Source organism: Oxyura jamaicensis, chromosome 1 (genome assembly GCF_011077185.1).
Source record: "Oxyura jamaicensis isolate SHBP4307 breed ruddy duck chromosome 1, BPBGC_Ojam_1.0, whole genome shotgun sequence".
NCBI lineage: Eukaryota > Metazoa > Chordata > Aves > Anseriformes > Anatidae > Oxyura > Oxyura jamaicensis.
Window position 1 is genome coordinate 1,542,959 of NC_048893.1, and position 22,313 is coordinate 1,565,271.

Below are 22,313 nucleotides of genomic sequence, written 5' to 3' on the forward strand. Positions count from 1 at the left end.
GAAAGCGATGTCAAGAGCTGCTGCTCTTCTATCTGTACCGGCTTCACGTTTCGCCTGGCTAACAAGATAGAGCGTGTTTTGGAGGGAGTTTTCCAGATGAGGCAGAAAAAGCACCAAGGGCTGTGCTGGGAGGAGAATTTCGGACCTGCACCGGGAGTGTTTGGGTCTGTTCACATGTCAGGATGCCTCAGTGGGGGATAAATAAAGCCCTTCCAGCAGCTTTGACCCACTTTGAGCTTCTTGACCCCGCAGAAGGGAATAGGGCTGAGAGGACCCATGCAACAGAGGACTGGCAAGAGCTCAAGCCTCATATGGGTTATCCTGGGAATAAATGCAAAGTCTGCAGTCACCAACGGGGAATTAGAAGGAATTTTAAGCCATCAGACTTCAGGAGAGAGACTTTAGCCAGAGAAAGCATAAAGACCTCATCTCCAAATGCATCTAAACATGTCAGGCTTAACAAAGATGTCTGTTTTGGGGGCAGAGAATCACAAAATCAAAAAATATCCTGAGCTGGAAGGGACCCACAGGGACCATCAGTGTAAAACCCTGATGGATACAAAGCTCAGATCTGAACTTCATCAACCTCTGACCCTGGGGAATTGAGGAAGGCACAGGGAGGCTTTTGGGTCCTGGCACTGCCAGGAGATGGGAACATGACTAAAAAGAGGTGATTTTCACACAGATGTGGTAAGGAGAAATGCTTGACCCGCAGTGGAAGGAACCTATCTGTGATCTCCACTCTTGAGCACCGGGTGAGCTGCTGGGAGTGCTGCATTTTTCAGCCAGAGCCGTCTCCATAAACATCCATAAAGCTCCTGAGCTGCTCAGAGGAACTTGTCCAGTTCCAGTTCGAGGCCTTTTCCAACACATAGGTGTTTGGGGGGCTCGGTGTTGGGTAGGCTAATCCCTGATGAGTGTCAAGTGTGTGTCCTGACAGGAAACCTGGTGCTCAGCGCTGCTCGTACTTCACCGGCTCCACGAGCTCTTTGGTTTCCTCCTGCTGTGCTGTGACCAACAAGCTGGACCACACAGCCCCCTACCCGACATCTTCTCATGTCTCATCTTTCCCTGGAGGGGAGCAGACCAGTGGCTTGGGGTTCCCCAGATCACCGTCACCCCTTCCAAAAACCCTTTGTGTTTCTGTGGTGAGGAGCTGGGCAGCTCCAGCAAAGGATGTGGCCTTACCATAACTTCCAAAGGCTGTGCAGGGCTGAAGAAGCCAAAAGACTGTGAATTCTTGAGCAGGCACATTACTGTAACTGTCCTGTACTGCAGAGAGCAGTCAGAAACCCCAAGAAGTACCTCTATAAAACGTGAAGGCAAAAATTGACGCCCTGCTAAAACTCCCAGCAGCTGCAGATTGAACTGGAAATTAAGCCACAGGGATGGGTGATTTCTCCCTGCGTAGTTTTAGTGGGCACGGGGCATCGCCCAGCAGCACCCACCTGGTGAAGGACCCCATGGGCAGGCAGTCTCTGATCCCCCAGAGCACATGGGGGAAGCCAAGGGAGGGAAGGGGGAGGGAGCTGTCAAGCTGAGGGGCGTTTTTTAATCCTCTGTAGTTGGGATTTTTGGTTAATGCAGTGAAACCACTAATTACAGCTAATTAAACCTGCACTGAGATCAAAGCTCAGTGGAAACTACGGGGGGGAGAAAGCAAGAGAGAAAAGAAAGGAAAAGAAAATATGGATTTTGTTGTAACCAAGTCCTTAATTGAAAACTAAAGCAGCTTTGTTAATTAAAAACAGCAAAAACAAAATGAGGCCGTGCTCCACAGATATACAACATGAGTCCAGAGTGGAGATGGAGATAACACATCTTTCCCACGCTGTCGGCAAAGGAAAGCTTTTCTTCCAGCTTTCCTTCTGCTCCTGGCTCCTCTGTAGGGAAGGGACTGCCTACGATCCATACTGGGAAGCGGTGCTGACTTTTTCTCTGATTCTCTGACTTCATGAGGTGAAATCCACCCCGATCTTTGAACCCATCAATAGCAAAAGAACATCTGGGGGTCTGTAAGGGCTCTTTCATGATGGGAGCGGCTCCGCTGTACCTGGGAGCACAAATTCCTCACACCTGACCTGCAGAAGAGGTGAGGACTCATCTCAGCAGGATCCAGGACTTCAGGCAGCAGCTGCTCCTTGGCCACAGCCAGACCTCACCTATTTTTCTCTTGTGCCCCAATGTCTGGTTCCACATATTTTCCCTTCCTCGGTGATTAATATTTCATGGGAAATGAGCCATAGCTTTCCTTGTAGCAGTCTGCTCCCTGTTCATGCTCAGCTCTACCTGCAGCATCCTTCCAGCGTCTGAAAGTGGGGTCCAACACGTACCAAAAGAGCATCAAAACAACTCCTGGAGGAGGCCTCCTTGGGCCAGCTGCCCCCTCAGGCAGGAAGCACAGCCTGCTGTTTATCTATTGAGAAGAAAACTAGAGAGAGAAATAATATTTGGCAAAGGAAAGGACTTCTTTCAGAGCAGTGGGATGGCCAAGGGATCTCTCAGGCACACCAGCATCCCCTTCCCTCTGCAGCACCCAGCAGATGGCAGCATGTTATTGCTTATTCGCCCTGCCTGGGACGGCTTTGTGCATCAGGAGAGAGGCACAAACCTCTCCTGCCCCCGTACAATCCCACAAAAACATTCCCTGCCTGCTGGGTGTAGCAGGGTAGGAGCCCTTCGTGCTGAGCATCCAAGCCAGAGCTCTGCTCTGAAATAAAGCCCCCTTCAAAATCCCACTGCTGTGGTTCGAGGCTGTTCCTGCTGGAATTAGTGGGCGTTTTCCAGCTCTCCCAGTGCAAGAATCAGTCAGGTGGGAGAGCCCTGCCGCCTAAATAGCAACGGGTTCTGGGGCAAGGCGTGCTTCCAGGACCCATTGGAGGTACATGGTGTTAGTTTTACCCACAGCTTCCTACAACTGCCTTGGCGGTGCTCGCTCACTTTGCAACCAGCACAAGAGCTGGTGCAACCCTCCCAGTTCTCCTGGTGGCCGTGGGGGTGCAGGGAGTTTGCCCCGAGGAGGTAAGGAGACACGCACGTACATCGTAGCATCACGGGTATCACTAGGAGAGCAGGGACACGAAGGAACAGGGTCAGGGCAGCAGCTGCAGCTGTATTTTGCCGGGGAGAGGAGGCAAAGGTCATTTCTCTTTTGCGAACAATGACAATTCGAGCAGACTTTGTATACAGACAGACACATTTGATCCCGGGCATCTGCACTACACTGCAAGGGTTTATTTGTGTCTGATCTGAGGAGGACTGCCCGGCATGCTGATGCCTTCTCCCCATGCCTGGCCACTGGGGACCTCTCCGGGTGGCCGGGATCCTCCAGCAGTGCCAACGCGGGTGCCACATCTGTTAGAAGGACGTGGTCAGAGCCACGGGCCCTGGTAAATAAAGGTCTCCAGCCACAGGAAAAGAGATTTCTGCCCCCCTGTGGGATGGATGGCCAAAGCAACTGCTAACTAGAACGGCAGCAGTGGCAGGGAAACCTCTGATCTAACTCGTAGGCGTACAGACACCTCTGGGTCTCTGTGCTGAGAACTGTTTTAGGAATGAAGGACATTTTCAAAGCCCATAACGAAGAGGAGCACCACTCAAACCCCTTTATCTCCGAGGTCGAAATTACACTGCCTCGTACGAAACGGCCACATTTCATCAGTGGTCCCTCCCTTCCCCTCACAACCAACTCAATTAACTTTCAAGAAAAGGGCAATTTTACCACTGCTGTGTGTCAGAAGAGGTTTTTTTTTCTTTTCCTATGGAAAATGAACATCTAAGAGTTCACTGATTTTGTATTCAAGGGTAAGTCTGAAGCTAAAACCAAGCCTTTTCTGAATACCTCTGATGAAATCTCTGCATAAACACATAGTTGTATTTTTGGGGGGATAAAGGGGATGTAAAGGAAAGCAGAAGGGAAAAGACCTGAACTGGAATCCCTATTTTAAGATGATTTTTAATCCCTGTAGTGGCATAAATATAATTCTGGGTCTGAAACTCCCAAAACGTGGAGGTATCTGGAATCCAGGCTCAGTTCCAGACTTGGCAGTGTGTGACTGGGTACCATATACAGGAAGAAAATACTGTTTTTTCTTTAATACAATAGCAGATGCCCTAATCATTCCCTGCATTTCTGCTGGCCTAGATACTGAACACACATATAAGGGAAAAACCTATTCATACTTGCAGGAAATTTAGCAAATGATACAAATCCTTTTTGCGATGCCTTAGCAGTCAGAACCAGCCTATTTTACCCCCCTTTTTTTTGTGTGTGTGTCAGTGGAGAAACTCCTTCCTAGAGCTTGCAGAAGTTGGTAATTTCTTTTTTTCCAGTGGAAACGTGCTCCAGCTCTGCTCTGTGATGTTCTGCTGCGTTTCCCTGCCCAGCTCCACCTTAAACTGAGAATCTTAAAGCAAAATTCATTTGAAACATTTCCCCCCTGCCATGGTATTGCTCCCAACGCCACACATCTTGCCAGAGCCTGTTGTCACCTGCAGGTTACAAATCTTTTGAAGAATGTGGTTTAAACAGCAAGAGTCTCACCAGAGCCAGTAAGTGTTGCACGGTTTAGGATTTGCCGTGAATCCTCTACGTGATTTTGGCTACAGAGGAGGAAGATCTTTCCCTTCCACCTTCCCTGATTGAGGTTTCTCCTGCCTGAGAAGTCACCAGCTAAGACAGAGAAGAAAGAGGATGCCCAGTGCTCTTTGGGGCCCATAGAAAGCCTTGAAGAACATACCGAAAGTGGAAAAAAACACACCAACAAACCCAAAATCAAAAGCACAACGCCCAGGGAAATCTTGAAAGCCTTGTGGCTCTTTCTGAAATGGTCTCATTTCTGCCATAAACTCGAGCGATTTAAATGTGTTCACTTGCAGAAAAGGACAGGGGTGCTGAGCAGCCTCCCAGGGGAACCACGAGCCGGTCTGCTTCAGCTGAGGCTTAGATCAAGCCAGGAGGGCAAAGACCTCTGCAGAAACCCTAGAAAAACAATTTTTCTGTGTGTGAGAAAAAAACAAGACACGAAACCTATTACATCTTTCCCTGTTCAGAGGAGCCCAGGACTTCTGATGAAGTTCCTTAAAGATGAATTATTTTGGATAAGGGGAACTGCCTCCAAAGGCCAGAGATGGTGCAGAGAGTCACCGGCTGGGTTAGATCTGCTCTCCCATTCCATAATAATCACCCAGTTCTCTGCGAAGTTGAGGCAGGGAAGGAATTTAGTCCAGTTAACAGGACATGTAGGGAGAAGGAAGAGCAGGTGAGCATTCCTCATCTTTAAAAAGGCAAAACTGACAGTCAGCTACCCCGCAAAGCATTTACAGATTTCTGTATGAGAGATACAATAGAAGTACAAACCACTTTTATCCTACATCGATACTATTTTATGCTTTCTAGGTGTGAACAGTTATGTTTATTTTATAGTTTGAACAGACCTCGGTAACTGGAGTCCCTGGGGTAACAGGAGAACTTGCTCGGGTAAATGTAAATTCAGGTGAGCAGGGCAGGGTTCGGATGTGTGAAACACCTTGTTTTTGTAAAAGGGGAATCTGGATAATGAGCATTCAGGAGTCATCTGAAGAACAAAAGGATAAAACATATTCTGCAGATCACAGAAACCTGCCCCGAAAGAAAGAGGGAAGCAAAGCAGTCATGAAAGCTGAAAAAAAAAAAAGGTGAATTTGTATTATGGGAAGAAATCTGCATCGCAGGTACCTCAAAGCAGCTGATACAGCTGTGCAGAGAGCTCAGGTATCTCGTGTGAGCTCCACAGCTCTCCGTGATGGCCCCCAGCAGCCCAAATCGCCCAGGAGAAAATCTCTTTGCCCTGTAGCCCACATGGGCTGGCACGCGTGCGCTCGCTATCGTGAAAACTGCCGGTATGGCACATCATCCATCACGCAAGATCAGGAGGGGGGAAACACATTCCCTCCTCGCCCTTCCCTTCAAACTCCGCATCAAATTATGCAGCTCTACAACTCACAGCTCTGTTCTCTCCGTGGTTGTTCAGCCCGTATGGCAAAGACCCTCCGGAGAAGGGCCGGCCGCACCACGCCAGCCTCCAGCAGCGCTCGGTCAGCAGCTCATTATCCGGGTGCCAGTTGTTGTCAGCACGTGCTCAAGCCCTGTTCTGCCTGCCAAGAAAACTGGGCTAATTTATTTAACGTTTCAAAGGATCGGGGAGAAAAAAAAATCGTTTAAAAAAGGAAAGATTGAATTTGGGAACTTTATTCCTTGGAGAGCTGGTAATGGATCTAGCGCTCTCACTCTCCATCTCTCCCCCAGGCCTCAGCATTCATAACTTCCCCATGTCAATGTTATTATGAAAAGACTAATTCAATAATGAGATCATTCCCCATATGAGAGCACAAGTAAATGAGGCACTCAGCCATACCTACTCTCCCCCATCCGAGGGAGTCATGCCACTCTTGTATTCAGTCTCCGAGCGATGGCCAAACGGTGACACCAACAATTTCCAGTGTTTGTGGTGGGTCACAGCTGAGCCTCGTGCAAAACTTTTGTCATTTGATCCACATGCCTTAAATGGCAAGTTCCAGCCTCCTCCTTTGGCTATTTCTTGGGCTCAGCTGCCTGTTGCTGAACCAGCTGCTGCCACAGAGGCTTGGCCAACACAGCTCTGCCGATGGTTTAGTTTTTGCTTTTACCCATGTAGTTATTCCTCAAGAGACCCTCCTTCAGTGAATAAAGCAGCAAGACAAGATGAGAAACTTGCAGGGGAGCTGTCATGTCCAGTTTTGGTTTTGTTTTAGTATTGCTACCATTTTGAGAGCAACAGAACTGAAGGCAGACAGCAGCCGGCACCCCTGAGGTTCACACACACCACTGCGAGTGGCTAAAATGTTAAGCCTTCGACAAACCAAAATATTACTCACCTGGGCATGAATCAAGAACCTGGATTCAACCACCTTAAATCCCACGCAGGACTTGTACCTAGAAACTTTTCCTTGCCTGGGTTTAGGTCTTAAGGGAGCAGCACCAATGGGAAGCCCCAAACACAGACACTTTGGTGGGACCTCCACTGTGAGCTGATGCTGAGCTCCCACGTTGCTCTGAATGCAACCAAATTCAACCTCCCAGCCAACGAGGGGAAAAGTGAGTATTACAATTAACACTTCTGCGCCTGTAACTTCATTGTATTTACCCAGTTGTACACGCAGTGAGTGGTGAAACCTTTGGGAGGGGCTGCCTCCCTGCATGTGGGCATTAAAATACCAACAAAGATGAAATGGGGCTCCCAGCTCACCTTGCAAAGTCCAGGTCAGCCTCACGGGACATGGTGATGTTGGTCAGGTTTTGCTGCAGGATGAAGATGTTCCTGCACATTTTCTTGATGCCAGATTCACTGATGCGCTTAAAATAGTGGGCGCCGTTGATAAGAATGCAGGAGATGAGGTGGCCCAAACCTGCAAGGGGAAAGGGGAAATAAACAATGAAATCACAGGATGAAGACATTTAGGAACAGTAATTCATCGTAAAAACCATGAATGAGCACTGTTAAGGGGTGCATGTGAACTGGAACAGGAGATCCACCAGACTGTATCTGGAAACTGCCTTCATCTTCCCTGTGAATTTTAGTAGAACTTTCCTCAAGGTTTCCTTTCACAGCAAAAATATATTAAAAAAAACCCAACACAGCACATAAAAACAGTAAGAAAACTCAAAGCTGCATTATCATAGGCACTGATATTTACAGGATGCTGCCAGATTTATCATCAGGCTTTGCGAAATGTCCCTTTCAGTCCCTCTCTCTAGCAGATCAATGGACCGCTATTGCTCCTACAAAATATTAATATTTTAATCTATTACCAAGGAGTGGTATTTCTTCACGGTAAACTCTCCGCAAGAGCAGAAGTGAGCTGCATTTCAATGCACTCGATGTGCAGCCTCTCTCTGATCAGTCCTGAACAGTTTCTTGAGTCTGATTGATGTCTCCATCTCCCCTCTGATGCTAAAGGACGGAGCTTGGCCGCTAAGAGTCACAGCCAGCCCCAGAATGATGTATCCACTACAAACCCCCCAAAAAACCCATCCCAATTTACTCAGTACAGAGGTCAGTACAAGAGCAGACATTGATAAGAAGATTAAAAAATGCACCAGCGGGAGCTACACAGGTTTGTGGGGGACGTTCAGAGATACTGAGAGCCTCCTTTAGGACCAGTTGTGGTCAGAAGAAGGCTGACCAGGCTTGCAAAGCCTTGATCCCTGCTGACACACGGTTCTGTGCAACGGGTGCATCTCCAGTGCCCCCTCTCTCCTGACTCTGTCAGCCACCATGTAAAAGGACACGCACCCCGCCAAGACAACCGTGCGTCAGCGCCACAAATAAATACAGGGGAGATGAACCAAGACGTGATTTATATTCTCCAAGGTAATCACGACAGATGAGACATCCGAAGAGCTAATGTTCTCGAAATTTAATTTTAGTAATGGAATAGCTACACTTTGGGTAGGAACTGTGCCATAATAGCACTGTGCTTGTAATATATGCACGTACCCTACGGCTTCTCAAGCACAAACTGTCCTGCACGTACATCACCTTACTGCTTTCCTGCTCAGCACGGGCCCGCTGCTCATATCCACTCAGAAATGGTATGGGGGCAACAAGATTTGACTGTCCCATGTTTGCATGTTTGCACTTACCAATTTGCTGTAGATGTGTGAAAGACAAAGTCGTGTTTTTGCAGGAGAATGGGTTTTTGCGGTGGAAAATTCCACTAAGCTTGCATATTCAGAAGCGATTGTGCAGGCATGACAGGGGCATAGCAGTGGGGAGTATGTTAAGCAGGCAAGGGGAAGGTCCCACTGTCCCATGATAAGCAGGATAGCTAAGAAAAACAGGACGAGCAGTGCGAAATCAGTAAAAAAAACAAAAAATCACTGGCCCTCAAGTCATGAGAGAAGGAAAAAAAAAAAGGAAAAGGAGAAAATAAGGGTCAAAAAAAAATGTACACGTATGGTATAGTAATAAGCATGGAGTAGTTTGTGAACCTGTAGTGCTCAGCCAACGAGGAATCAGGTGTCAGGTAATAGGGAATATAGGGTTATGATCTGCTTTTGCTGGGCTTGCAGGATGCCTGCTATTGCAGTCACGAATAAAATAGCTTCACAGAAGACCCTGTCTGAGAAAATTCTTGAGGTTTTTCTCACAGACGGCAACAATACCACACGTGCCTTACCCCCAAAAAGAATACTTCAGGGCTTTGCGGTGATAATGAAACATCTTTTCATATGAACCAAACTCTTACAAGCTCGTTGGCAAATGTCTGACCTTCGAAAATGTACTGGAACTTGTGCTGCTGGAGGCTGGCGCTCATGGCTTCCTCGATAGCACTGATATCCTTGTTGAGCCGGACAACCAGGGGGTCGTAGTCCATACTCTCCACGTTGGCGACGATGGCATAGTTCCCTTGTTTAGCCAGCGGGATCAGGTAATGGAAGCAATGAACTCTGTGAGACAGAAGAGAGAAACGTTACAATGCAACAAGCCCGGTATCAGTGGGGGTTACTCAAAAATGGTTCTAGGTAGGAAAACCACCAACACAGAATGCTTATTTTCATGGAGAGAAATGCCAGCAGTGTCAACTGAACAAGTCATGCTCAAGTCATGTGAAGCTTGTGAAGGTCCCAGACAAGGCAATGATATCCCATTGATGGGTACACACCTCAAGAGGCATCGTGATTTGGATGGAGCAGAGAACGTCTCCACCTCTTAGTTTTGGTTCCTCAGCTGGGACTGATGAGGAGGATAACTGCAGGGGACGATCCCATGTGAGCAAAACATCCCCCACGGTCTGGATGCCAACTTGCAAAGCCTCTCCTGAATCAACATGCAGCTCCAGGGGGCTTGGAAGACGCACGAACCTTCCCGTGCCCTTTTTCCCTTGCTTTGATCAAGGTTAAACAAAAAGTGTTTTTTGTTTTTGTTTTTGTTCTTGTTTTTTAATCCATCTCATCACCAGTCCATGAAGGCATTGAAAGTTTCCATTTTAAAAATAATTAACTCATTTTTTTTTCATGCACTAGCCAGTCCCCAAGCAATATCTGATAAGCAGTATTTCCACAACACTTTCCGGGGGGGTTAAGGCTGCCAAGAAGGGCAGTTGTTCCTTTTTTCTCCCTCCAAACACCAGCACGTTTGTGCCGACCTTGACGTGGCTTTGCCATTGGGTCTTCTGAAAGCATCGCTGATTACGATGTGCAAAAACTTTGTAAGTCGGAGGTTGCAGGGATACAGAGGGGCTACTGAGAGTAGTTAGGCTCTCTTGAAAATAAATCTGTTATTTTGGGACTAATGAAACTTAAAAAAAAAAAAAAGAACAACAAAAAACAAGCACGTTGCTTGATCATGACACTGTATTAAACACACCTTAGGCAAAGTGTTATCTTTCAATTTTCCTTCCAAAGTTCAAGCAGATAAAAAAATAGTAGTTCTAAGAAACGAGTGGCTATGTCTGCATTAAGTGCATCCTCCTCTTGACTTGTCATCGTCCTATCTTGAGAGAGGTGAATACAAAGGACCCTTTATTAACAGATCTGACCTACACCATCACAGTAAAATGCCAAGTGCCTTTTCACCAGGTTCTCCAACTTCACATGTGCTGGTTCAGCAGCACTTTAATATTGATGCCTAAATGACAACTCCTTGCATGCTCTGTAAGCCCTAAGAGCAGTTAAAACTGAAAAAAAAAGCGAGCCAGGGAACATTAACTGATAATTAGCAGGCCAAGACTGTGCCTATTCCCTAACTTTTAACATTACTGAAATTTTTTTCACTCTTATTTGCCTGCCAAGCTGGTCTGTAAGCAATGTGCCCTGACATCATCTCTTCTATCTGGATCAGCACACCGAGACATAAAATTGATACCAGCCTGGCTCAAACAGCTGTGGTGGTATGTTCTGGCTTTCATGTCCCCATCCTCCTGGAAAATGTCCTTGAGGTGGCCATCACATGCGAGTTCAGTTTAGGACAAGCCCAAGAGTAAAAACAACTCCACCCAGTAGTGCCTGCAACCGTGCAATGCCATAGAGCTTTGGTTTTTATAGGAGAACACTTTAATAGATTAAATAATCGAAAATCCCACAGTTATTTGCAACAAAACAAATGGTTAATGATCTGAACATGCCAGTAGGTTTAATTCAAGGAAACAGATAAGAAATTAAGGAGCAGGTTCTTAGTGACCACTGTCCTCAAGGTATGCCCAGCTGGCAGTGGAGGGGCAGAAGCCAACCCCAGGTGCCAACCAGCATCTGCAAAGCTGGGAACGAACAGGGGTCCTACGGGAGGAAAAAGACAAGGGGATAAGTGTGGAGTCTCAGATCCCCTTGGCTGTTTGCTTGCGTTTTCTTAGACTGCACCTGCACCAGCAAGAGGCTGGATAAATTCCCAGGCTCTTCACAAACGTGCTGAGCGCCTTTTTAAAAGCGCAGGGCTCCTGTGGATGAACACACGCTGTGCTGTGCACCTCGCAAGTGGCACGGATCTGGGGATCTGGCACGGGAATGCAGAGAAATCTGCTCCGAGCAGCCAACAGAGGGACCGGGATTTTGCTCTGTTGCTGCAGGGGGTTGCAAACGTGGTGTGATGAATGCAGGGGAGCTCCTGCCCTGCCGGGGATCCTCCTGGTTGCAGCATCTCTCCTTACTCCTTGCCATCTGTTGCACAGATTTACATGCTCCGGTGTATTTACAGCAACCAGCTTGGGATGCTGCTAGAAGCACTGGAGAAGGTTGGCAATGGTCAACTCCAACATCCCAGCAAAAACTGTCCCGACTTCCATTTGCACTTATCTGGCTTAACCCATGTGTGAGGGAACTCCACGGAGGACCGTGGCCAGAAACCCATTCCATGAGCCCAGGTGAGCTGTGGCATCACCTTGTACCACACCGTAGCTGGAAAGATGCTCCATTTCCATACTTTAACAAACTTTTCCCCAAATCCTCCAAGCCCCAGCTCATTCGGGATGCTTGCAACCAAGTGGCCAGCAGGTGATGGACAGCAGGGTGAAGGGCTGCTGACAATAACTAATGCGTATTTTTTTAAAGCTCCTTCACGAGAGCTCTGCCAGAGTACACGAGGACACAAATATGGCTCAGGATATGTCAAAGCAGAACAAACCAACGGCCCATCAAGTCTCACTGCCTGTCTCTGACACCTGCTTATATTTGATGCTTCAGAGAGAGGGAAGCAATGAAAACACACCTGGCCAACACGACGCACAAGGGACAAATGTCTTCCCAGCCCCAGAGTGGACAGCTGGCAGCCTGAAGAAAGGGATTTGCTGCTTTTGATCTTTGCATGTGTAGTCAGAGACATCATAAAACTATCCAGCCCTTTAGAAAATCCAGCTGGTGCTTACCTCCTCTTCCCCAGTTTCTGTTACTGTTTGAAAAAGGAGCAAGAAAAGCTCCTATCTGCAAGCCAAAGCTCAACGGCTGATAAATATGCAGACACCTGTTAGACTTTAAAAGCATTGTGCAATTATCTAAGGACAAAGACTCTGAAAACCCATTTTTCCTAGTTTTTGACGTAAGATGAAACCCCCCTATGAAATTCCAGTTTTGGTGTCCTGCCTCTGTCCCTCATTTGGCCACCCACGGTGATGGGACCTGGCATTTCTGGGCAAGCCTTTGATCTCTTCAATGCTACAGCAGGCAAGTATACCTGTCTCAAGTGCCCTAATGTGTTTCCTGGGCTCAATCCTAACCTGTAGCCTCCCAGTCCCCAAATTCAGGGCTTTTACCTGACTTCCAAATGCAGAACCAGCAGGCAGCGGTCAGCCATCTCTTGGAAAGACCTGGCCAGCTCGCTCAGGGTTTGCAGGATCTGTTCAGAGGCAGGGAGGTGCTCCATACTGGCGTGGCTGTCCTGGCCAGGAGACATGGCTAGCGAGAGAAGACAGGATTAATTTGTGACATATTTCATCAATACCTCTTGGCTTTAGCAGCTACAGCATCTCGACTGCTTCCATTCTGAGCCCGCACGCACTCGTCCACCTTTGGCTGAGCAATGAAGTCTGTAATTCAGGAGTGTGAGAAGCAACAAACTGCTTCTGCAATTGATTAAACTCCAAAATGAATCTGAGGGGTTTAATCAACCACCAGAATACATTTGCTTGGAAGATATTGCTCTGCGATGAGTATTTCTGCACTTGCAAAATCCAGGAACATTTATCTTACTTTGCGTGGAGTGAGGAAAGAGCTGCTCTGGAGCCAAAGCACGGCACCGACAGCACAGATGGTCCTTTTTGGTCACCTCAGACTTCCCCAGGAGAATTTCAAGTAAACCTTTGCTTGACCCATCCCTCCACAGGCAGCTGGGAGCCTTCTTTGTTCTTGTGAATACAACACAGCTCTTAATGCAGTAGAGTAAACAGCAGGCAACAGATACAAGTTGCTCATGGACCTGTCTCCAAGGCTGACACCTGAGGAAAGGTGCTCTTCATGCACACCAGACAACTGGAAAAAAACCCCTCTTTATTCAGCACATTTGCAAAAAGTCCTGGAAAGTGGGGCCATCATCATTTACTTCTTGCCACCCCACTGTGAGCCAGGAGACAAATGGTATTTCTGCTTCGTGGGCAGCAAACTTGGAGAACAGCAGCTTGGCCATGGCAATAGTCATGGGACTGCTGTCCTACAAATACCATCCCCTAATAATGACCTAACCAGGTCTAACTTCTGCAGATACATCCATATCCCTCCCGCTGAGACCTCTTTAACATGCAGTTATCAGAAGTTCTGCCCTAATTACAGGAAGAATATCTCAAATATCAGTTCAAGCAGCCCTTTAGAAATGACTTCTTGCATGGGGTGACTAGCAATGTTTGAAATTAAGCAGACCTGCACAGACATCTTCCAGCTGAATTAAACAGTGTGATGGCAAGGGATGTCCTGGGTCACCACGTCTGGTCCCATAAGCGCTGTGTCCCATGGCCTTGAGTAGAAACTCATGTGCCATATGAAAACCATTCAAGTCTCTACCCTCCTTGCTTCCCTTGGTGGCTTCTGGAAAACCTCTGGCAGTGAAGTTGGAGGTTAGGAACTAAATTCCAGCCTAAACGTAGTCACTGATGTCATATATTTGGTTCTTTGTATGCCAGCATTACTCTTTGCCTTGTGGAGTTCGCCATCGCCGGCATTTAGCTTCTGCTGCACTATCATGATAAACTCCTGGAGAGCTGGGAAAAGCAACCTGCTTTACCTTCTGCCTCTGAGAAAGGCTTGCCATCCCCTCTTCACCCAAGAGCAATTCTCTACACCCCTTCCAGGCTCGATGATATTTTCTTGAGCACCCATGACCACAGCTGTGTGCTGTATTTGAGCTCTCACTACTGCCACAACGGGACTAGAGCTTTCCCATCTCCCTTGGAAATACTCTTTTGCTCTGGTATCTGCCTTTTTTTTTTATTATTGCTTTACATTTCCAGCTCACATTTGTTCTGTGATCGACCCGAATAACGGAGGTACTTGCTGGCAGTAAGGAATTTCTTGTTTTCCCTCTCCTTGCACTGCTGTTTGGTACATGACAAACACTTAGCCAGACACCAACGCAACTCTGCGCAGGAGGGATTTGTACATCACCGAGGAACTGTTGACAACAAACTTTCATTGTGATGGAGACTGATTAAATAAATGTCACTTGGCTCTGTTTGTATAGCCAAAGACCTGCTATGAAAGGGGAACCTACGCGGAGCTTTGGATTCACTCCTAAAAATTAAACACCCCTTCAGATCTAGCCTGAAAAGCAAAAACAAAGAGGTAAAAAAGTCCCAATCTCTTTTGTGTGAAGCAGGTTGAAATAGAGGTGAACATATTAGACAGACCGGCACAATTAAAGGAGTGTGACAAAGCAAAAAGGAGAAGATTGCACACAGCAAAGTGCCTAATTGTGCATCTAATTTTACTGTGAATTACAACAGGGAAAACCCTGCCCGGACAAAGCGGCGTACAACACAGCTCCGGGAAGCTGCCTCCTTCGGCAACTTCTCCAATCATAGCAATGTTCTAACAAAGAACAGCAATGGGTAAAGAAATTCAGAGGTTGGCAAATACCGCTGAAAATAATTAACTGGCCCGGAGTGTTAAAGAGAAATAATCTGTTCACCGCAAGGATTCCACCCCCGACCCCGGCACACTCTGACACTTCTCCAAGCATCGTTCTGCTCGGTGAGAAAACAAAACAAAATCAAATTATCAGTGGGTTGAACGGCTTATTTACACAGCTTCTATTTCCAGATAACGGCGCTGGGAGATGACTCGGGGGAGGCGCTTTGGAAGAGCTGTTTGTCCAGCTGCGACCCACCTTTCAAGCCCCCCCCCCAGTGACATTGGTTTCCCCAGGGGTGGCGGGACTTTGGGATCAAGCAGAATCAGGTCTAAGTGTGCTTATCTGGTCAAAGCAGAAAGCAGGAAACCTTCCCTATATTCTGGTGGGGAAAGAATCTATTTTCAGTCCAAAACCCCTCAATTTTGACAGGTTTCTAGTGGTCTTGCTCCTGGAGCCACACTTGCTGTTACGCCGCAGGAACGCCGCTGCAGCCTCGGGTTGTTCCCGCAGTGCCTCCCTGCCAGCGATGGAGATGGATGGACCCATCAACCGAAATGCAGGAGTCAGCTAATTTCTGCACGGGAGAGATAGACACACATTTTTTCTGCTCTCCAGAATTCATTTACAGCAATTTAAGCGAAGCTGTAATTATATTTGTCAGCGGAGTTAAGAGGAGGAGGGAGACGGGGATGATCTGTGCCTTGTTTAAAGCCAGAGCACTTCTGGCTTTGTTTTTATGGTTTTTCAGTGCCCCCGCTGAAGGAGAAGGATCGAGTGCTGGCTTGGGGCATGCGTCTCCATTTCTCCCTCGCAATATGAGAGCATTGAAGTGTTCCTTTGCTTTTTGAGATTAAAAGATTTTCCGAGCCCACCACTTGTCCTTTCTCCTTCTTTGCACATCCCAGAAGGATCGTCCCACTGCTGCGCTAGCCAAGGAGAAAATCCCATTTCTTTAAGTCTCGCTCGGAAGACACAAAACCCACAGAAGGAGTTGTAGCAGCATAAGATAATCAGAGCGTAAATATGATGGGGTACTGAATAAAAATGTAATTTGGAACTGGTTTTGGAGGTGGCGAGATCTATGGGCAGACATGATCGAAGGGTGACCCTGCACTGACGGACCTCCAACCCACCAGAATGCCTCTGGGCTCTCTGCTCAAAAGAGTCAAGGGAGGTATCTCCAGCTGAAACTCTAGAGAAGCAGTACTATAATAAAACAAAACAAAATTCACAGCCATCCATTTCTTCTTCCCCTTCTCTTTTGTAAGCACCTTGGCCCATTTAGACCAAGTCAATCATGAGCTGTCCTAGCCAAGAGAATACCCAACGGTTGGGTAAGCAGCAGCCAACATCTGGCTCCACAGCCCCTTATCATTTTGCAGCCTAAACAGATGAATTTCAGTTGTCTTACGTTGGCTTCCTGTGCTGTTGGATAATAATTGCGGTTTTGTCTGGGACTTCTTTTGCTTGCTGTAAGCACGGCCAAGATATCTCACTCCAAGGAGAAGGAACATTTCATTTCGGCAAACCTGAGAAAAATAAACTTAACACACTAGTTGTCACCCATGATTTCAATCATTTTGCAATTCAATGCGATGCCGGTGCCTTTTGACAGATTGTGCCTTGTAAATCGATGGATGTAAATTCCCAGACCTCTGGAATATTAAACAAAACCTGCCGCGTCGCCCATAAACAAACCTCTGTAACCAATCAAGGTCTACAATAGCACATCCTGCCCGCTCCCTGCTTGAGCAGAGCGACTGCTAACAGATTTGAATGATTTAATAGTGCAAGGAGAAAAATCAATCTGAGGTTACAGGCTCTGCTTCAGCTCTGGTGCAGCCCGAACCTGGGAAAAAAACCTGCAACACGCTCACGCTTTACATACAGCACTGTACGTGTTTGCTTAACGGGGAAAGGGGAAAAGGCTCACGGAGAAATTTTACAGCTCTGTTGGGAGAAAAAAATCTCATTTGGAAAAGAGACGCAGTCTGAAAGCTTTGCTGTGCCCCACAGGTAACATTAGGGAGCAGCTCACACCTTTTTAAATTTTAATTCTTGCTCCCTTCCTCCCTGCAAGAGGAAACCCCCAAATAATCATTAATAAACGGATGCAAAAGGAAATCGTTATGGATCAAGTGCTGAACTATGCCTTTGGAGACTTGGGGTTAACTCCCATCTCTGCTGGAGACTTTTCTGGGGATCTGGGCTTGCTCTCTCCATGCTTAGGTCTCAGCGGATGAAACCTGGGGAACGTCCATCGCTACCTTGCAAGCTGACTCCAAGCTCTCCGTGTCTCTTGTCCTTACAGCTTTCAGCACGAGGTGACACTGTCACTGGGAGACAAACTGGTTACTCTAAGAGATTTTCTGTGTATTTAAAAGAAAGCACTAGATAAAGTTGGGAGGAATTAGATCTGTATATTATATATATAAACGTATTATATAGACATTTTTTAAGGAGATACGAGTATGGCAGTACAGCATGCACACAAGATGTAATATCAAGGACTTATTTCAGCGTGATTTCTGAAGGCAGGCATATTCCAGGAGACTTCTGTCTTCTGAAGCCAAAGGACAGGAAGAAACTAACATTTTTCTAGTAGTCACTATCAAAAAATCACCTCTCTTCCTATTAAGCCATGCTTTGCTGACATGGGTCAGAGTTGGGTACCAGAAAGCACCATGGTGGTGCTGATGAGGAAGGGCTTTGAGGGGCATCAGGAACATCACTGAGATGCCTACAGCCCCGACACGAGGGGTGGAAAGCAGCACTGGGGCATCGCCTCGGCACAGCTCTACGGAGACAGGAGCTGGGAGATACATCAGGACTTGCTGGAGATGAAAAATCCTAAATAACTACAGAGAGCCAGACAAAGCAAATCAACTCAAATGATTTGCTCTCTGTGGGAAAAACTACCAGGACCCTGCTCTCAAGCCGCTTTTCTTTTTGTGGTTACTCATCTTTCCTCCCACTTTGATCTCTTATTGCTCTTGAGATGCCGCCTCGGTCTAATTTAGAGTCTAAGCTCTCCGAGGAGCAGGGGCCTTCTCTTTTTATCCTGTTGCAAAGCGCTCTGCACACCTGTGGTGCTCGAGAAATAATGAACAACAACAACTATATGCAACCCATATGGCCACTTGGACCAGCTTCTGGCTGCAAGAGTATTATTTGAAGCTCTAAGGCACAGATCACTCACTGCCTGCCTTTAACTGGCTCTGTTCAGGGAGCCCAGCGCTGCAGCTCTGCAGAAAAGCAGTGGAATGAGCCACAAAATCTGGAACTGGATTTGGCTTTTTCCAAGTTTCACGAGATTTATTTCAGAGCTGCAGGAATTTGGGAACCAAAACTAGCTGCTGTTTTGACTTCCTTCCCTTTCCTTTTCAGAAGTGTGTCTGAACCTTTGGGCCTCCTAGATGCGGCTATTTCAAATATTTTTGCAGCTACTGCTGCACTGCTCCCTTTTACCTAGATCGCTTTCTTTCTAGCTTTTAAATAGGGGGGAAAATCAAGATGATCAATGACATCTCCCAAGACTTCCACGAACCTGGCACCTATGTATTTTTGATGTCAACTGTCTTCTTCACACAGGCTGCAAACCAAAATGCATTCCCTAGCCTGTCCTGGCAAGGATTTGGCTCTGCACATCAGCGTGCCGACCTTCTCTTCCATGACGTTGGGTAAGGTTAACTCTTGTCACCAAGCACGGCCGAGCAGCTTACAGATAGGAGTAGGAACCGTCGAGCAGAGATTAGGGCAGCCAGCACCCACCTAAGCCATGCACCTAGTCTCCCGTGCACTGGGTGCAACTCTCCTCGTGAAATAAAGTGAGAAACCTGGACCTGAGCAGAGCTCTGAGATCTGGAGAACCTCTCCCACGTGCAGGTGGGCTGGGGATGCAGCCGACCGTACCGATCGATAAGGGAAGAACAGGGATTCTTGCTAAAATAAAGCAAATACCAAGAAAGGACAAACTTTAACAGGTGAGGACCTTTCAAACAAGAGATACGAGGCTGGAATTTTCTAAGTACTCACCACTGCTCTGGCTCACCTTTTACTGGGATCATCGGCAAAACAGCTCATCGACGCCGAAGGGGCAACGTTATGTCAACGCTTAAAGGCTAAGCAGAGGTAAAGACCAAGCAAGCTCAGGGACAGCTTCTCACTGACATTAATCATACTAATGTGACATGCTATGACCACTACAGAGTCCTATTATTCCTACTAATGAATCTGGTTTGTCAGCAGAGGTAATTGGGATCACATTGGCAGATCCTTAAGGCAGGGATTTCCCTTTCCAAATCTCCTTGGGGTTCTGACGAGAACGGAGGAGGAAAGAGAGCTCGTGTGCCAGACCTGAGAAAAGCAAGACAAACCTGAAGGGTGTTCTTGAGAACGTCCTTCCAGGCCTCTCTGCCCACTCCATGTTAAAAATTGAAGTGTAAGAGAGGGACAATGTAACCATGCTGGAAAAAAGCATCGCGACCTCATTTGCGATGAGTGGTGATAAGCAGGCTGGGCTGCAGTCCCCATCAGTTCAGTAAACACTAATGATGAGGAGAGCACAGACTGTCACCAGTGATAAAGAACAGGCTAAACACTCTATTAGTTTTTCATTTTGTGAATTAATGTTTTTTATGGCGTGTGTACACTCGCTAGTTAATGAATTGTCTCGTTAGAGCTGCCTGCAGAGCTCCTCGTCTGCCTCTGCTGGCAGGCATAAATTTCGCAAGGAAATTACCACTTTTAAAAAGGCAATAACTCCTCTAAAAGTGGCTTGTTTTCCATTAGTTTCTGCAAATATGCAGCCTTGAGAAAGGGATTGTAAGGGGAAAATTAAAAAAAGCTGGAGGGACAGGACAAAAAGCATGGTGGGACAATCTAGCTCCATCTAGCTCCATCGCACAAGAGCCTGCTGGAAGGTTGGGTTGGTTGTTGAACACTTTTCTTTAAATACTCCGCATTCAAGTCGGGAAAGGGCTTGGGAAAAAAGAAAACCAAGAAAAAATAGATGATTGGTTCATTTAAAAAGTCAAAAAAGAGCATTTTTTTTTTTTTAACTGAAGGAAGCAAAATTGTGCAGGTGCAGCTATGAGATGGAGAGCTATCTAAGTTCAAGATTCTGAATATATCGCCATCTCTTTGAACAGGCCAGGGTTTGCTGCTCCAGTGCTCCTCAACTACGAAAACTCTTCTGTGTTAAATTTTCTTGTTTTCAGTAATTTGTAACATAACTTTTTCCTTCTCTACCCCATAGAAATATTTTTAGGGCTTGATTCTTTTATCAAAGAAGAAACTCGATTTAGAAAGCTTAGGGAGAAAACCCACATTAATCTGCTTTTGAGTTATGGAAAGCGTTTTTTTTTTTTTTTTTTTTTTTTTTTTTTTTTTTTTTGCCTCTTCAGAGTTTTGCACCCTTCTCTGTCCTTGGCTAGCCAAAACCAGCCATGTGCTTTGCCTCGTTTTCATTAAACCAGGGCAAAACCACAGCTCCACTGACATCAACTTCCATCAGTGAGGCCAAAAATTCATCCCCAAATTAATTTCTTTTCCCAAATTAATTTCTTTTCCTACTTCAGCAAGAGCTTTGTCACTGGCTTCGATGGGGAGAGAGGACCTTTTAAAAACTGCCCATAAAAAACTTATGAGTTGAGGGGCAAAAATGAAGGAAAATGAAGGTGGAAAGAAAACAAAAAGCTCCAGGCCAGCAGCTTTGCAAGAGGCACTGTGTCCTTAGAGCCGGTGGAGGTGATTTCAGCTCAACTGTTAATAACGAATGCTTCCCGGCATTCGGAACACACATAATGTACATATCATCAAATTAACGACATTTCAATGGTATCTGACACGGAGCATGTCGGCTCGGCTGTTAACTCACTGGCAGGCATCGGGCAGGAACGCTGGGCGTTTATGAAACCTGCAGAAAAAATATCTGCACGAAGATGTGAAGCAAAGCAGAGAGGACCGGCAGGCTTTTATGTGCTGCCTTCATGTACGATCCTCCCCATGCTGCTGTTAGGATGTGTCCTAAACTTAAATATTTAATTTTGTTGACAGCTGAAAGAATAAGGAGACAGACAGGTGTTGGCCACTTGGGTTAATATTAAAAAAAAAAAAAAAAAAGGACAAAGAGTTGTCAACCTGCACATAAGGCTTCCTCTGAGCTAGAAAAGAAAAATCAGTGATTGGTGTTAGGATGTGTGTAAAGCAGCATAATTATGCCTTGGCACAAAAACTGAGGGATCAAGACGTTTTGTTAGGGGACTGGTCAGCTTGGCCAGGAGAGGCGGTGATGCAGAAGTCCATCTGAGATGACCAAAAGCAAATACAAGCAGCAACCTAACCTTTTCCTCATTTTCCTCCATGATACTGTGCTGGATCTTGCCAATAAATGCCCTGAAAACTGATTTAGCATCATTGCGGAATTTCTGTGGGTAGAAGATGTGTTGAGAGGGATGTGTTGAAAGGACCTTAAACCTCCTGGTCTTTTGGACCCACTGTAAGAGTAAGAAACAGAAGTGCTGATGTTCTGATGGCAAAACTACTCTTCTTTGCAAGAAGTGGGGACAAGGTAAGGCAAGTGTCAGGCAAATAAATACAGTTAGGCGGATACCTTAAGGATTTATTTATTTATTTATTTATTTTTAAGCATTGGCAATTGCAGATGGGGGTGTTTTGGGGGCTTTTTTTTTGCAAATAAATTTATTTGCAAAGTAAGAAGAGAAGTAGCAAGGAGCTCTGTGCTGGAAGACAGAAGGGAGTGAATGTACATCTTCCAGGAGACCATGGAGGAAGGTGGGAATCTGAATATCCATGATCCATGACGGGCTTCCAAACCTAAGGACAGACCTCACAGGAAAGACGATGGGCACGAAGAGGACATCACATCAGCAGGAACATTGGTTACATCTTGTGTCAGCTGCAGCAGCCTCACAGCCCGACTTCTCCTCTGTTCCTGGTTATTGGAGAGTCATTTTCTCCGAGTCCCACGTGAATACGGATGCAGATTAGATGAGAACAATCCTCTAGCCCATGTGTCGTACAAAGTGACTGACTCACCGGTGATGTCAATGGCTGACCACACTAGTCACCTGGTTTTGGAAAGGATTTTGCCCCTTCCACCCTAGAGGAAGCTGCCACCCCTAACACACCGGGGAGAAGCAGGTGGGTTTACTGCCATTAATCTTTGCCACCAGTGAGTCATTCTCTTCAGAAGAGATAAACACATCCTAATGCATGACCCAA

General features: G+C 46.5%; 1 protein-coding gene across 2 annotated transcripts in view; it reads right to left on the reverse strand.

Annotated features, from left to right (window-relative positions):
- EXOC4 (exocyst complex component 4) overlaps positions 1 to 22,313 on the reverse strand; it is a 379,564-nt gene that overhangs the window by 17,343 nt on the left and 339,908 nt on the right. For both annotated transcript variants that reach the window (XM_035319681.1, XM_035319676.1), the window contains exons 15-17: positions 12,763 to 12,904; positions 9,291 to 9,469; positions 7,266 to 7,425 (exon numbers count right to left, since the gene is read on the reverse strand). In XM_035319681.1, the coding sequence (XP_035175572.1) occupies positions 7,266 to 7,425; positions 9,291 to 9,469; positions 12,763 to 12,904 (481 nt within the window). The remainder of the gene's footprint in view (positions 1 to 7,265; positions 7,426 to 9,290; positions 9,470 to 12,762; positions 12,905 to 22,313) is intronic.